This window comes from Talpa europaea (assembly GCF_964194135.1).
Source record: "Talpa europaea genome assembly, chromosome: 12".
NCBI classification, from domain to species: Eukaryota; Metazoa; Chordata; class Mammalia; order Eulipotyphla; family Talpidae; genus Talpa; species Talpa europaea.
Window position 1 is genome coordinate 69,182,344 of NC_140079.1, and position 16,467 is coordinate 69,198,810.

At 40.3% G+C, this 16,467-nt stretch overlaps 1 protein-coding gene across 1 annotated transcript; it reads left to right on the plus strand.

Annotated features, from left to right (window-relative positions):
- Window positions 1-3,385: 3,385 nt before the first annotated feature.
- On the plus strand, window positions 3,386-15,582 carry LOC311181639 (flavin-containing monooxygenase 5-like; the record flags this gene model as incomplete). The annotated part of the gene is made up of 8 exons (XM_084250083.1): window positions 3,386-3,520; window positions 5,213-5,401; window positions 5,810-5,972; window positions 8,697-8,839; window positions 9,690-9,889; window positions 12,354-12,703; window positions 14,303-14,375; window positions 15,228-15,582. 8 exons carry the CDS (start codon window positions 3,386-3,388, stop codon window positions 15,580-15,582), a joined length of 1,608 nt encoding a protein of 535 aa, XP_084106209.1.
- Between the last annotated feature and the right edge of the window lie 885 nt (window positions 15,583-16,467).

Here is a 16,467-nt window from a genome sequence, read left to right on the forward strand (position 1 = left end):
CCTGTTACATGACTAAAAAGGCCCAGGTGACTATACATGCTATTGTTTTGACTACTTCACAGCTGCCCACAGGATTACTTACACATTTCCTCCCTGATTTGGTAATTCTTGCCAACTTGCTTCCCTCCCAAGTTTTGACCCCTCTCTCTTCCTGAATAGTCAATCGTGGTATTTGTTAACTCCTTATATTACACTTATTTCCATCCTTTTTGCTTAAACACATGAATGCCTACGGCAGCTAATTGGTAAAGACCCTGATTTTCTTTATGTACCTTATGGACATTTGATATCTAATGATAAATTTCCATGGCCATGTTCACTAGAGAGTTAACATTACATTATCCTTCTCATAAGTTTGAATAATTTGTTATGGTAACGCCGCTTGTGGTGCTACATGTAACTGACCCACAACCACTCTGTGTTGCATTAATGGTGTTTAGAGATGGCACATCTTGCGTTAAGTCTGCATATTGGATTCCTAGTACACATAAAATTCAAGCTCAAAAAGCTGAACCCTATGCACTGTTTATGGTATTTAGATATTTTCCTGACCCTCTTAACATTGCTTCTGACTCCAAGTGTGCTGTTGGGGCCATATCTGTTCTTGAAACCGCTCATGTTAAAAATCCCAGTAAACAATTGTTCTCCCTGTTCATTGACATACAGCAACTTATTAGAAATTACTGTTCACCCCTTTATATCACACATATACACTCCATTCTCCTCTGCCAGGCGCACTCACTAAAGACAACCCATATGCTGACACTCTTGTTGCTCCGACTTTCAGCATGCATCTACATCCCATACATCCCCGAAACATGAGTGCAGCTGGGCAAGAACTAAGAGACGGTGAAACATGCACCCTGGGATGGGGGTTGGAAAATAGACAAAAACTTCACAACACTTTTCACAACATTCTACACTCTGACAATACAATGATTTGGTCCCAAGGTGGATTATCACCCCCAGCATTAAAAATGGGACACAGACCTATGCAGGACTCCATCTGGAAGCTGTGTCTTGTGCTATGACCCCTACGTGTGAGAGACAGCTAACATCATATTGAAGAAAGAAATCATACTAGTATGAACATTACCTTCCAAAAGGAAATTTTTGTTTCTGCCTGTGTGCTTAATCTATATGTTTGGTTGTCAGGAAATGTTCATATTACTTATAATTAATTCTATTTTCCATGTATCATGGTACTTTCAGTGATTGTTATCTGCAAAAATCAGACAAATTGGAAATTTGATCCAAATATCCCATTCTTATTATTGAGACAGCCAGTAGCCACTTGGGTTCCAGTTGAACTCCAAGAACCATGGCAAGGGACCCCTTCTGGCACATTCATGCAGCATTTACTCCATTACATAAAATACCACACTAAAAGATTCAAAGGGTAGTTGATTGCAGGCATTGTCACCCTAGCCAGCATCATTGCTGTTGCAGCTACTGCTGCCGTGGGCCTGCATGAGCAAGTACAAACCTCTGAATACTTGCAAAACTTTCAAAAATATTTTACAGAAACTTGGGAAACCCAGGTATTTGTCGGCAAAGAAATCTTAGGTGAAACTCAGCAATTAAAAGATTCTACTCGTTGGTTGATTGAATGGGGTCAGGATCTATGATGGTCTCATAGTGTCACTCAGTTTTTTGTTACTCACACCAAATAGAATGAATCTTAAATTGGTTCAAATCAGATTAAACACCATTTATAAGGAATGGACCCTTTTCACAATGTTTTAAAAAAAATTACACTTACAGTCACAAGTTCTTGTTATGGCCACAGCCAAACACCCACCTTTGAAAACGTTGACATTTGGGAAGGATTGGCTGATGGTATTTCTAAATTAAACCCTTGTAAATATTTTTGTACATATGTGTATGGCCTACTGGAAATGGTCATATTGCTGCTGCTTCTCTTTTTTGTTATGTACGGTCTGTCAAGCCAGAGGGCAAAGATTGATTCGTCAAGAACAGGCTTTGGAAAAGCTAGTTATGCTTACTCTGCATCAAAAGCAACAAGGGGGGCCTCCCTGGTGGCGTAAGGGGTTAAGCGCCACACTATGAAGCAATCCCGGGCCTCCACAGTACAAGTTCGATCCCTGGTTGGCCAGGGAGCTACTCTCCTGACTCACCTGCTGCTCCCCTCAGCTGTGTAATTTCAGTCAATCTTCCTGTTCTGTTCCCCACTCTGTCTCTGGTGAATCCTCTCACCCCCACACACTCACTTCTGGCCTATACCCCAGTTCTTGTATGCATAAATAAATAAATCTCTAAAAAAATAAAATAAAAAGGGGAACATATTGGCAGCCTGTCACCCTAAGGAGAGCCAGAGTCTTCTGAGAATACCTGTTTACTCTGCAAACAGAGTTCCAGGTTAGAAGTTCTGCAAACAGAACTTCTGCCCAGAATTGACACCTGTCCTCTGAGAATGGAATGGCTTGTGCACATGTTCCCTACCAACTACAAAATCTTGTTCCAGCAGTAACTTACTAATTTGTATAAGCATAAATGCCATTGCATGCTATTTTCTTGTTCCTTTGTTCATATCTTTAATAAAAGCCTAGGCTGGGAGAGTGAAAGGCAGAGCTGCTCTCAGTGTCACTCTCCCAGCCTCCCCCTACTGCAAATTCATTTAGACTCCAAGTCTTCATTAATAGCAGAGAACTTCATAAGCTCTCTCACTCTGTCCACTGCACTTAGATTGCTGCAAAGTTTTTTCTGTTCACTACACACACACACACACACACACACACACACCTCATAAAATATAGCTACCTGGACTCTTTTACCTAAGGATGAACAGCCACAAGTTCAAGTAAACATAGAAATCTTCAATTTTGTAAGTAAATATATAAATAATACAAACCAGAATATAAATATTTGACTTAAACATATCTCAGAAAGTATCCATTAGCACACGGAATATGAATTGTCATATTCAAGTCATTTGGATAAAAACTTATTCTTTTCTTTTCCAGAACAGGAATGTTGTGAATTGTGAAGCTGCAGGATTTGTTCCAGGTTGGAAAGAGACTTAGAAAAAGAAGAATAAGGAAGCGGCAGGTGGGTGGAAAAGGATTTGTACAAATCTCTGCAAATGTGTCTTCACAGCTGACATAGCCCTTCTACCTGGTGGCAGAATTCTGAGGCAGGAGCAATTTTACAGGGTAAAAAATGCCTTTCGTAGCTGCCTTTGCAAAAGTATACAATGCATCCTACTCATGCTCTCTCATTTGATCTTCCAAGACAACTCTAGGGCATATGGGTAGTGACATATGGACAAAAATAAGGAGAAAACTAATGATCCTGTATCGTATGAACAAATTACAGGGTGACAAAAATCTGAGTTTTTCCTAATAATCTCCTGATACAAGACACAATGCCGGGCAAAAGAATTGCAGTCATTGGCGCAGGGGTCAGTGGATTAGGTGCCCTTAAGAACTGTCTGGAGGTAGGACTGGAGCCCACCTGTTTTGAAGTAAGCGACGACATTGGAGGATTGTGGAGATACGAGGTAAGTCTGAATGTACCTCTATATTCCATATCTGGGAAATTGGAATGCAGATTACTGCACTAATTTATCCTTCAACTACCAATGTAATCATTTTTATTAGTACCTGCATCTAATCATTGAAGCCCCATCCTTTCTTCTTCCCAACTGATATTCAGTCTTCCTTCCTTCATTGTCTCCTTTAAATTATTTAAGTATAGTCTAGTCTTGATTAAAGACAAAAACAGGAATAGTGCTAATACACTTAACAGATACTTTATGTTGTGTAGGTTCCTATTATATCCTGAACTGTGAAGATAATGTGCTTCTCAGGTTTGGACCAAGTAATGCATAGGAAACACTACTTATAAACCATAATGTACTGCCAAATGCTGAAATGTTATGTGCCTATCTCTATGTGTGTAGTTGAGTAGATAATAGAGAGATACAAATAGACTAAAAGGCTAAGACTAGAAGGATATACATCAAAATGTTTAAAGTGATCATCGTGAGTGATATTGTACCCTTTCACTCACTATACAATATATTAAACATGTGCTGCTTTTGTAATTAGGGGGAAATTGCCAATAATAAAGAAGAATACAAAGAAAGTCCAATCTAATTATGCTCCGTTCTTCCCTATCATCACTTCGAATAGGCCAGAACCCTTAAAATCCTTTGCCCAGGATTCTGACACCACAAACACTGTGCCTACAGAGGAAGTCCCACCTTTACTCTCACGTCTCACATACATTTCTCTATGTTTGTGCTTTCTATCCTCTGTTAATGTCTGTTTGTTACCCCCAAAATTATTTGGTTTTTTGTAGCTATGTTTTGTTTTTAATTAAAGCAACATTGCATTATAGCATTACATAAGTTTCAGTTGTGCATTATTGTAAATGAATGTATATACTACCATAAGTTCGCCACTGAAAGTCCACTTTATCCTTCACCTTACAATTCACCCCTTTTACCCAATGACTTAATGCCTTTTCTGCTTTGCAATTTGGTAGATCCTAATTTGGTCTTAAATTCTAAAAGTTTATTTATGTTTTACAAATGCATTTATTTTTTCTGTCTTTCTATTCCTTATAAGAGTGGAATTATATGGTATGCTTCTTTTCCATCGTCTTGCTTCATATGGACATCCGTCTCCTTGCACATGGCAGGATTCCTTTCTCTTTTTTTTTGTAGTTGAGTGATACTCTATTGAATATACACATACACATCTTTAACCACTGATATATGGATGGGCACTTTGGTTGTTTCCAATTCTTGGCTATTGTAAATAGTGCTGAAGTGAACATGTGGAGGCATAACTCTCTTCAAATCAGTGTTTTAGTAATTCTCAGGGGACACATAAATATGTAACAGAATATGGGCATACATAATAGAATATGGAAATTTATTTTTAATTTTTGAGGCAGTCTTCACACTGCTTTCCATAACGGTAGCAACAATTTACATTCCCATCTACTATATGCGAGGGTTCTCTTTACCACAAGTCTCTCCTAATGAAAGGAATGGAAAACAGGCACACTGTGCTTGAAAGAATTAATTGCAGGAGTTTCCTAATTTGACATGTAAAGGGGGTTATTTTTTAACTGTACCTTTAATTCCACTTATTTTACTTTAAAGAAATTTTTAACTGAGGTAATATTTGGATACCCTCATACTTTTGATTCTAAAGCCAGTGACTGTCCTTTTTCTCGGCAGGAGAAGACTGAAGGGGGCCGGCCAAGTATCTACAGCTCTGCCACGAGCAACACATCCAAGGAGATGACAGCCTACAGCGATTTCCCATTCCCTGATCACTTTCCCAACTACATGCACCACTCCAAACTCATGGAGTACATCAGGATGTACGTCAGACACTTTCACCTCATAAAGCACATCCGGCTTCTGGTAAGTGGGCAGAGAACACTCTGTACTGCAGAACCCCCCCCCCCCCGGTAGGGAAGGGAGCCAGGCCAGAGCAAAGTTCAGAGAAGCTCCACTCAGCCTTGGGAGCTAGCTTTCCTATGCCTCCAGGAAAGGTAGCGAGAGCTTCTCGCTTCACCTCCCTCAGGAGACAAATATGGTGGGTTGACTGTGCAGCTGGAATTGGCTTGGCACTAACCACACTCAGGAAGACAGTTGGGAACCAAGTGGACCATGTCTCAGCTTAAACATATGGAAACCAACTTAATGGAATGCTGTTATGAAGTCCCAGAGGAGAGTAGGTATAGTCCATCTTACTTATTGAGGTCAAGAGTTCTTGGGCAGGAGGGCAACTGGGAAGGGTGGTCACGAGTCTCTTTGCCTCATTCCCAGACGAGGGTATGCAGCGTGAGGAAGCGTCCCGACTTCTCCTGCACAGGACAGTGGGATGTGGTGGTGGAGACTGAGGGGAAGCAGGAGTCCTATGTCTTTGACGGGATCATGGTGTGTACTGGCCTTTATTCTGAGCCTGTCTTGCCACTGGAGAGCTTTCCAGGTATGTTGTAATAAATGGGAAGTCACTGGTTTCTGGAGGTTTTACCATTGATGCTCCTGTTGTCTTTGAAGAAAGTTTGTTGTTCTAAAAGTCACCTTATTTTCAAAATCAATAGTATTATTCCTGGTTAAAGGCGAGGGGGTGTGGGGGAAGCAAATATTTTTAAAAAATGAGCAATGATGTAAAAAATTTTAAAAATTAATTAAAAAATAATAAAAAAATTAAAATTTTCAAATAAAACAAATAAAATAAAATCAAATAATACATGTTCTTTCAAAGACCAGCCCAATTATTCAAAATGTGATAAAATGAAAATGAAAATTGCTGATATACTCCCAGTTGCATGCATCCTAAATATAGTTTGAACACAGAAATGACAGAATTTGCTGATGGACCAGATGTCAGATATGTCCAAAAGACAAGACCTAAGGCTAACTCTAATGTTATTGGCTGCGCGATGGCGTTGCCATTTCCAGAGATAGGAAAAAAGGCAGATTCTGCCTGTATGAGGGAGAATGATTGAGGCCGAATGCGACAAGATCCCCAGTTCTTCCATAAACATGAAAGAGAGGAATGGGAGCAAAGACAGTCAGAGGACAGCATTAAACTTATTTTTCAAACACTTCTTATGTTACAGGAAACTTTTAAAGGATGCTTGTAGCAATCTGTAAGGAGCAGGAATGGACACAGTGCAGGTGTTCTGATCCAGCAGACCAGGTAAAGGAGGAGTCAGAGTCCTCAGTGGTTTTTGCAGGTTTTTTTATTGGGGTTCACCAGGCATATGGCAGGCAGGGGTGCTGGGGGGCGGGGAGGCTGGCAGGCCTTCACTTCTGGGCTCTCCGGCCTTCTCTCGGCTTCTGCTTCTCTTGCTTCTCTCTCGACTTCTCTTTTGGCTTCTGCTGGCATCCCTGTGACGCCGCCCTTAAAAGCCCAGTCTTAGCCCAGGTGAATCCCATCTACCTAGGCCCACACCCTACTCCAGGTGCCCGCCATCAGGCATGCATTCAGCACCGCAAGGTTCCATCATCTATCCTGATGGCGGGAGGGCAGAAAAGCCTGACATTTGTCCTTACCCTACACAATCCAATATAGTAGGTAAAGCAGTTTCCCTTTTTTTACATCATAAATATCACTAGTGCTGAAAAAATTGAGATTCATGTATAAGTTTGTTTGACCTCTGGTCTCCTGCCACACTGACCAGGGGGCAAAGAGTTCATTTTAAGATGGAAGAGAAACATTTCTCATGGGAAAAGGAGACAGAGCTTTGAGGAACAAAACCACAGTACCTTTTAGGTATAGAGAAAGTCACCTAGGACCTTTATAAAAATACTGTTGTTTTATAAAAATGAGAGAGGGGGCAGAAAATATTATCAAGGGAGTAAGAGGGAAAACAGCGAAATAATTGAAAGAGCTTCAGGTAGGACTCACATATGGATTCTGTCCTACCCATGGATAATTGAAGTGGGCAATAATGGGATTTGGGAGCAATGATATTAGATCCACACCAGGAAATTTCTAGGTAAAGATTGAAGAACTGCTTCCAGGAAATAAAGCTTTGGAACATATTCTGTAGGAGAAAAGGAAACAGGGCCAACCAAACCACAGTCAAGACCATCTAGTGTTACTGGAGGAGCAAAGAAACCCAGACGTGCAGATCCGAACTGTAGGGTAAGGAAAAATGTCAGGTTTTTCTGCCCTCCCGCCATCAGGATAGATGATGGATCCTTGCGGTCCTGAATGCATGCCTGATGGCTGGAGTAGGGTGTGGGCATAGGTAGATGGGATTCACCTGGGTTAAGACTGGGCTTTTAAGGGCGGCGTCACGGGAATGCCAGTAGAAGCCAAAAGAGAAGCCAAGAAAGAAGCAGCAGAAGCCAAGAGAGAAGCAGAGAACACTGGAAGCCCAGATAGAGTGAAGACTTGCTGGGGGCTGGGAGGATAGCCAGCCTCCCGGCCTCCCAGTACTCCTGCCTTCTGTGTACGTGTAAACCTCAATAAAAGCCTGCAAAAAGCCACTGAGGGCTCCAGGACTCTGACTCCTCCTTTACCTGGTCTGCTGGATCTTAGAAAACCTGCACCATGTCTGTTCCTGCCCTACACGAACACTGTTTAAAAGATGAAATACTGCAAAACCTCCACCAGCTTTAAGCCTCTGCCATATGAGATTTTGTTAAAGTCAGAGCAAAATTCGTGGGTAAAAGTTGGAAGTCCTTACACCTGTCAGCATGAGATCTTATAGGTTATATTGGAATATTTATTTGTAGTAGGAGAATGAGTGAGTAGGGCCAGCAGGAAGGTGTATTGATCCCAGTAGAAGTAGAAATCAGCCAGACACACAAGAAATTTCGTTTGGGAAAGCAAGAGAGGGAATTGGGTCCACAGCAGTAGTTGAATAAACAGCAATGGCTGACAAGGATTACCTCAATAGGAGCTGAGATCCTCTTTGAAGACTTGGCAAAATATAGAGAAGTAAAAACAGATATGATCTTCTTAGGAACCCTTGGATATGTTTGATCATGTAATTTATATTCTGAAGCTACACTGTAGAAGGATTTGTTCTATCAGGAGATTTGAGCACCACCCACAGAACTGGCATCAGAGGGCCAGCAACTGAGATTTAAGTAGGATGGTCTTTGAGTTCAGTAATAAGTTTCCGAGGATGCCAGCAGTTAAAATAAAATAAAAAAAGGACGAAAGTTTGAACAATTCTCTTCTTTACCACAGGGATCACGAGGTTCAAAGGTGAATATATGCACAGTTGGGAATACAAGAGTCCAGAGAAATTTCAGGGGAAGAGAATCGTTGTGGTCGGTATTGGAAATTCTGGAGTTGACTTGGCAAGTGAGCTCAGTCGTGTAACCCCACAGGTTTGGATCCTAAAATACTCTTTCCTGAGGTGCAACCTGACCCGTGCTCTTTGAGATGGAGCACTGTGTGAAGTGTGTGTAGTGTGTGTGCACACACTGCTTCAGTCCTTTTTGTTATCTACCCCGGCACTTGATGCTTCGTAGACATCTTGGAAACACATTCCAAAAAAAACTATACAATTTGAGAATTAAATTATTATTTCAGAGCTTAGTGAGTGACATATTGTTTGTTTTTACCAGAGCATGTAGGGTTTATCAGCTCAGCTAAGAGATTTAAAAATGAAAATACCGGAGAACCAAAAGGTTTTAAGTACCATTTTTTTCAAATCCCTCTATATTTCACTGACATGACACTTCACATGATCTCCAATACCGATTCTTTCATACTTATATTTAGGGACATGAATTAACATGAATTAAGTGTTCCTGATATTTAAACAGTCTTTAGCAGATGAGTGGAATCTTATGTGTCAATTTATTGAGCTCTATCTTCTTCATTATTGTGTTTCCCAGAAGTTAGGATTTAAGAAGTTTCAGATGTCAACCACTGCTCTGGAGCAAGATCAAAGGGGTGATGGGTGCAATGCAGAGGGAGGCTTGGGGAGACCCTAGAGACATAAACAACATGTAGATGTATGCTTGTGTGTATTTGAAACAGTACAAATGTATCTGTTGATATATCTGTCTTTGAGGATCAGGGGACTCTTCTAGCTAAAAAGGCAAGGGAATGCTTGCCCATTTCACCTGATGAAGCAAAGACACATATCTGAAGTTCTGAGAACAGGAGCCTATAAGAAGAAACAGTTACATTGTGAGGCCCTATTTTTCACTTATTTGCATTCTCTTCTAGGTGTTTCTCAGCACAAGGACAGGTTCCTGGATTTGGAACCGGGTCTGGGATAGTGGGATGCCCCTGGACATTGTTCTCTTCACTCGTTTTAACACTCTCCTTGACAACTTGCTGCCTGCATCCTTAACCAACAGACTAATAGAGAAAAAGTTAAATGCTCGATTTAACCATGATGTCTATGGTTTGCAACCTAAGCACAGGTATGATCTAGGATTTTTTAAAAAATAATTTTGCCTCTGATGATAAAGATGAGTAGAGTTCATGTTCTACCACCTTGAAAATAGACTTCAGCTGTCGTAGTTGAACATCATCATCATTGCTTCCATCCTTATGTTTCTTTGGACTATTCTACTCACCTTAGAGGAAAATATTGAACTTTAGGAATGTGGCGGAGGCTTCATGTCCCCACCCTTCATGGTTTCAGGCTACTTTCTCTCTTAGACACTAACACTTTCACATGGTGGACAGGCAGCAGATTGTATGTTAGGTCATAAAATTCAGCTCCATCTTCCAGGTCAAAAGAAAGATTCAGGAGTCTGGTGATATCCAGTGATAAGATGGAGACCCTGGGCAAAGGGTGACCTTAAAAATGCCACACCTGCTTACTTGACCTTGAACAGAACTCTGAGGCCAGCAACAATGGCTTAAGTAGGGCTTTATCACTTACTAGCTGTGTGATGTCAAATTTACTTAACAACTTTTCCCACTTTCCTTGCAGGTAAATGGGGATCACATTAGCACCAATGCAGAGTGCTGTTTAGAGCATTAAGGAGAAAAAGACATATATAGTCTACTAGTGCTCAGCACATGGCAAATGCTCAACACTTTTGTGTGGGTTTATTATAGTCTTAATTTTCCAACTGCATTAAAATTGTCTAATAGGATTTCAATTTATAGAAGTGGCTGATTGATGACACGGAGAGGTCAATGCCATAGAGAGAAGAACATATTACTTGCACTTCCTGAGAGATGTGCCATGCCCCTCAGGACATGTAGGCAGCACTAGGTGTGGTCAGGGGAAGCAGGAGTGAAAGGAAAGATGCAACCACAACTTTTACTGGGTTTCCATGGGAAATGCATTGCAGAGCAGAGTAAACAGCTCAGCATTGGCTAGGGTGAACAATTTCATCAGACTGGCATCTGTCCTTAGGATGTTTTAGAACAGGGGAAATACTGATTAGTTGATTGAGAGCTACATGAGGAGGTGTTTTGAGTTGTAGACAGGGTACTGGTTATTTTGCGAATGAAAGATGTGCTAAGCCCTTTGCTATTCCTGAAAACTAGCTAGCACTGATAGGGGCAGCCTCGACCCAGCCAGCAGTCTCTTTGATATGTTGAAATATCATAAGATAGAAGTAATAATATAATTAATGCACTGACATCCGGTATCTAACTGAGTGATTGAGAGCATAATCGTCAACAAAGGTAATGAATCCACAAACGTAATGAATTCAGAAGGAAAGCAATTTTAAAAGATTTGGAGAAGCTGGTTATAATGTAAGATTAAAAATTTGTGTTTGGGGGCCTCCCTGGTCGCGCAAGGGTTAAGATGCAACCTATGAAGCTGTCAGCAGCCACTGCAGTAGGAGTTTGATTCCCAGCTGGCTGGGGAGAGACCCACATGGCACAGCAGACCTCTCCTGACTCACCCACTGCTCCCCCCCCACCCCCGTCGGTGTGCTTTGGTCAGTCTGGCTGTTCTGTTCCCCATTCTGTCTCTGGTGAATCCTCTCACCCCCCCCCCCACACCTCTGACCTGTACCCCAGCTCTTGCATGGATAAATAAATAAATAAAACTTTTTTTAAAATTTTGTGTTTGGGATACAGAGACACATAGCAGGCATCAGGAGAGATGATTTTCAAACTCACAGTAGAGGTTAGGGTCAAAGCAATTAGTCCTTAGATGTGGCTGTATATATAAGAAATAGTAGGGAGTCAAAGATGACGCTAATTGTGTGAAAATTAAATAATGTTGGTAAAATGTATTAAAATGGCATGTAGGGTCTCCAAATAAAATGGCAATGTGAATATGATCCAATTTTCATTTCCAAAAGGAACACATGGCATTGCTTTCAAAATCTCTACAAATTTTTTTTAAAGATATATTTATTTATGCATACAAGAGCTGGGGTACAGGTCAGGGTTACAGGCCAGAGTTGTGCATGGTAGAGCATTCACCAGAGACAGAGTGGGGAACAGAACAGGCAGACTGACAGAAATACACTGCTGAGGGGAGCAGGCGGGCGAGACAGAAGACATCTGCTGCGCCATGTGGGTAACTCCTGGGCAGGCTGGGGATCAAATTCCTGCTGCAGAGGCTGCAGACGGCTTCACAGAGCTGTGCTCAATCTTACACCAACAGGGAGGCCCTTCCAAAAATTGTTATTAAAGAATTTTGAATATTAAATAAAACTGGTATAAGCTTATATTCCAAATTTCAAAATATTCTCCTTGCATAATCATTAAGATATCATTAGTATTCTGATATATACAGAATGTTTAATCAGTAAATAATTTAGAGAAAAGGAAAGATCTTTTTAAAAACAAAAATGTAATTCTTTCACTTATTTTGGCTCAACTAAAAACTATTTAAGCATTCTCTTGGCTCAACTCCTCTCCTAGAAGATCTAGATAAATTTTTCTGAACTTCAATTTTCTCTTCAGATTTCTGAGCCACCAATCTACTATCAGTGATGATCTACCCAATCACATAATTTCTGGAAAAATTGTGATGAAACCAAATATAAGAGAATTCACTGAGACATCAGTCACCTTTGAGGATGGCACAGAAGAAGATATTGATCTTGTTATATTTGCCACAGGATACAAGTTCTCTTTCCCTTTTTTGGAAAATGACCCAGCAATTCTGGACAGCAAGCGCACCATGTATAAATATGTGTTCCCGCCTCTGCTAGAGAAGCCAACATTAGCTTTCATTGGCATCCTTCAGCCAGTGGGCGCCACCATCCCCACCTCAGAAATCCAGAGCCGATGGGCTGCCCATATATTTAAAGGTACGTGCTGACCTTGTGCATAGTGAAAAAAAAATCTAAAGATGGTGTGATTTCAGAGGTATTGCAAAGGTCTTCCACTGCAAAACACATGTGAAATGGACATTTACAGTTTTCGGAAATTCTGCCACTTGAGATTTGTTACTTTGGTGTTTGATGGCTATTTAATCTTCAGGATTTCTGCATGAAACTGAAGATGAAAAAAGCTGTAACTCAAGCTATCACCAAAACACAGCGTATTTGCAAGTAATACTTTAAGCATAGCAAGGAGATAATAGAAAGTGAGACCAGTAATTCATAGAAAGTAATGTGTAGTGTATAAGGTATGTATCATATGGAAAGTATAGTATAGCATTAGTATAGGATAGTAGACTAGAGTATTAGCATAGTATAGTATAGTATTAGTGTAGTATAGTATAGTATTAGTATAGTGTACTATAGCATAGCATAGCATAGCATAGCATAGCATAGCATAGCATAGCATAGCATAGCATAGCATAGCATGGCATAGAAAGTAAGACCAATAAGATATCAGAACCTAGAGAAAAGTGGGGAACAACAGTTATCCTTCTTAACAAGACTGCTAATATCACTCTGGAATCAGTCTTTATCAAAGGGAACATTTTTACCTGTCTCTCAAGTTCAAAATATAAAACGGACAAGAGTCACAGTGCACCACACCATGACTCATTAAGAGTTCAAGGCTTTTAGAGTCAAATAAAAGAAGAATTAAATTACAGGTCCTCCACATACTGGCAGGTGATCTTGACATATTACTGGATCTTACAATTTCCTCATTGGAATGGGAATACTTACATGTGTCTTTCAGGGTTGCAAAGAATGAACAATGATGCACCTTCACCTTTGAAGGTATTCATAGGCATTCAGTAAATATTGACTAAATGATGAGTACCATTTTTAGTATAATTCCTTCTTGGTTCTAACATTGAGAATACATGAATGAAGACAGATTTGAAACCCACCTTTATGAAATTATGCCAATCACATTGTAATATTTCTGCTTGTTTGTTTATTTTTTTAAATTTTTCCCAATTTATATGGAACATCTGTGTTTTTAAAAATTTAGGAGTTATCGATTCTAGAAATGAAGGACAGTTATAGAAAGGTGGGCACTCTGAGTTAAGATGGAAAATTAAGAATGAATCTTTCTTTAGTGAAAACAATCAGAAGACGGCAAGTCACCACTAGTAGCCACAACACATACTTGTAAACTACATTATAAGCTAAATGAAAAGTGTACCTTACTATCTGAAGGCGAGGGAAACAAATACTCTGATAATGAGACCACGCTCATGCTACTTTGTGTCTTATCCATTGGGTGAGACTCTTCAGTCCCTCTTTCTTGGTGGGCCTTGAGGTCAAGATGTGAACTCATCAGACATGTGTTCCAAGGACATGATCTTGTATGTGCACCTGATAAAACAAGGAGCTGAGAGCAAACCTGAGTAGCTCCTGGACCCACCTCCCCCACACCTGTGCTACCTCACTGACGATGTTCCACCAAACTGACTCCTCAGGATATCCAGGTCCTCCTGAAATCCTATCTTCTAAGATTGTTCAAATTTGGAACTTCTTTCCTAGGACTGAACAAGTTGCCTTCAGTGAGCGACATGATGGCTGATATAACAAAGAAGAGGGAAAAAATTGAAGCAGAGTAAGATACTTCTTGCTGAAAGTCAAGTAAAAGTGTTAGGTGCAGCCCTCTGCCTATCAAGCATTCTTCATATTTTTCTTATCAGAGAATCTGGGTCTCTTTGCCTAATGGGGTTTCAACTTTTAAATTTTCCATTTCCTCTTACCCAAGCATAATGTCATATGTGGGATATTTATGGATGGAATTAATGCAGAATGGTCCACTAAGAAAACATCAGAATTTGGTTAAAATTGGTAGAACACTAGGTACAACATATAATTATGAATTTATGTCACATCATAGTCTCAGAGATGTAAAGCATGTGAAAATGTAAAATGAAATGAAGGATTGTTTCATTCTTTTATGAAGTTGGGCTAATAAATCTTGTGGGGTTTGAGTTGGCAAATCATTACCAAATCCAACTGAAATTCTCATGGGATGTCAGAAGTTTGTAGGTTGTGCCAAATCTTCTTAATGGAAACTTATTTTCAACCATTCAGGCTGGGAAAGTAATCCATTTCTATTCAACAAATGCGTGTTGAGAACCTACAATGTCAGTGTCACAGTATGTTCTCAGAGATCAAAAGGCTTCATCCTAAGAAGAGTAACTTTGGTTTTAAGAAAGTGGATCAGGAATTGAATTTCAGTAATACTGAAATACATTAAGTAATACAGCAAATTAACCACACACACCTAAATAACTGGCCTGCAAGACTTGTCTGTCATAGTCCTCATTATCAGCCTACAAAAATGACAAAAATGACGCTTTCATGCAAGCGTCATCCATTATTTAGATGTTAACTGTGCTCGGAGGGAGGGATGCGGGGGGTCATCTGAGTTGAAGTTTCTGATTTGTCCACATTTGGGTTTCAGGTTCCTGAATAGTCCCCGGGACACGCGCAGAGTGTTCTATGTCGACTACATGGACGACGTTGCCTCTGAAATAGGGGTGAAGCCCAACCTGTTCTCCCTCCTTCTGCGGGATCCCAAACTGGCTGTGAGGAGTTTCTTTGGACCATGCACACCGTACCAGTACCGCCTGCAGGGGCCAGGCAGCTGGCCTGGGGCCCGGAAAGCCATCATGACGCAGAGGGAGCGCATCATCAAGCCCCTGCGGACCCGCAGCCTGGCCTGTGCCCACCCTGGGCGCTCGGGGCCATGCAGGCTTAAAAGTGTCTGCATTGCCCTTCTCATCCTTGTTCTCATTGTAGTCATTCTTAAACAGTGATTCTGTGCTCACTACAGTGGCACATGCTAGTTAAGAGATTGTGCATGCGAGTGTTTAGGGCTGGCTTGGGATTAGACTAGTGCCATGAATTTTCGAATAATTCCAGAATTTCTTGTGCACATATATGTTGGCAAAATTGGACAGTTCTTCCACGGAGATTTCAAATGAAGTGGTTTGTGTAAAACTTAACCTGAGAAGGATCATTTAACTTCTTTAGCTTAACATGTATTTTCAGGTACATGTGTTCTTTTGGCTTCCCTCTATGGTAAACATACATTTTGTCAGCAACTTGCAACTGGCAAGTCCTTGTTTGTGCATCTAAAACTCAAGCTAGGGAAAAATATCTCTTCAAGTAGTCTAGAAGAGTTAACAATGAACAGCCATCTTTATCAAAATGTTTCCACTAGGGTAATATCTATAGACCATAGGTATTGAAATGGCAAGTTATTTTAGGTATTATGAAGGGTTTTCTTAGGGTATGGATAGTGCCCTGCAGAGAAAAAGCTGAAATAAACTATGTCAAGAAATAATCATAATGTTGTATTTAACAAATACCTAGGGTAATTATACATTCTATTATTCAAAAAAAAGATGAAATCCAGCCTTTTGCAATAGTATCAATGGAGCTAGAGGGTATTATGCTCATGATACAAATCAGAGATAAAATACAAACACTTTGATTTCACTCATAGTGAAAGAAGGAAACAAAACTAATGAACAAACATTTAGCCTCTAAAACAAAATTAGTGGTTACCAGAAGACACAGTGTGATGGGAAGCAAAATGGGAAGGTGGGTAAATATGGTAAAAGGGCATCATTGTATGGTGAAGGATGGAAACAGGACATTTGTTGATGAACATGATGTAGCTTATACAAGATACTGAT